General features: G+C 39.2%; 1 protein-coding gene across 1 annotated transcript in view; it reads left to right on the top strand.

The window, feature by feature from the left end:
* Positions 1-633, top strand: part of LOC106868811 (ATP-binding cassette sub-family C member 2) — a 25,044-nt gene that overhangs the window by 5,218 nt on the left and 19,193 nt on the right. Inside the window, exon 5 of the mRNA XM_014914231.2 lies at positions 334-510. Coding sequence (XP_014769717.2) covers positions 334-510 — 177 coding nt within the window. The remainder of the gene's footprint in view (positions 1-333; positions 511-633) is intronic.

Here is a 633-nt window from a genome sequence, read left to right as displayed (position 1 = left end):
ATATATATATATATATATATATATTTATATAGATAGATAGATAGATAGATAGATAGATAGATAGATGGATGGATGGATGGACGGACGGACGGACAGACGGATAGATAGGTGGATGGACAGACATTTGTCAGACTTACAGTTTACACCTGTCCCCCTGTCTTTCTGTATAACAGTTGCTCTATCTTTCCTTCTGTTTACCAAGTAGCCCTACCCCCCAGCCCAAATTCACCATCCCCCACATCATGTGATAATAACTTTCTAAAATACAGCCTCTCTCTTTCTGTCTTTCCCCCTCTCTCTCACTCTCCCTCTCTTGTTTTTCTGTTAACCCAGCTCAAAGTGGCTTATGCCCCTCAGCAGCCATGGATCATGAGTGGAACCATAAAAGAAAACATCATCTTCGGCAAGATGTTCAATGACAAACGGTTCAGCCATGCTACCAAATACAGTGCCTTGCAGGAAGACTTGAATAAGTTGAAGGAGTCGGAAGAAACCAAAGTCACGGATCAGGTAACAACTCTTTCTCTATATTCTTTTATTTTTTATTCTTTTACTTGTTTCAGTCATTTGACTGTTGCCATGCATCTATCATCATCATCATCACTTAATATTTGTATTCCATATTGCCATATA

The sequence above is a fragment of the Octopus bimaculoides genome, chromosome 21, assembly GCF_001194135.2.
Source record: "Octopus bimaculoides isolate UCB-OBI-ISO-001 chromosome 21, ASM119413v2, whole genome shotgun sequence".
Taxonomy (NCBI): Eukaryota; Metazoa; Mollusca; class Cephalopoda; order Octopoda; family Octopodidae; genus Octopus; species Octopus bimaculoides.
This window is presented reverse-complemented; position numbering and strand designations above follow the sequence as displayed.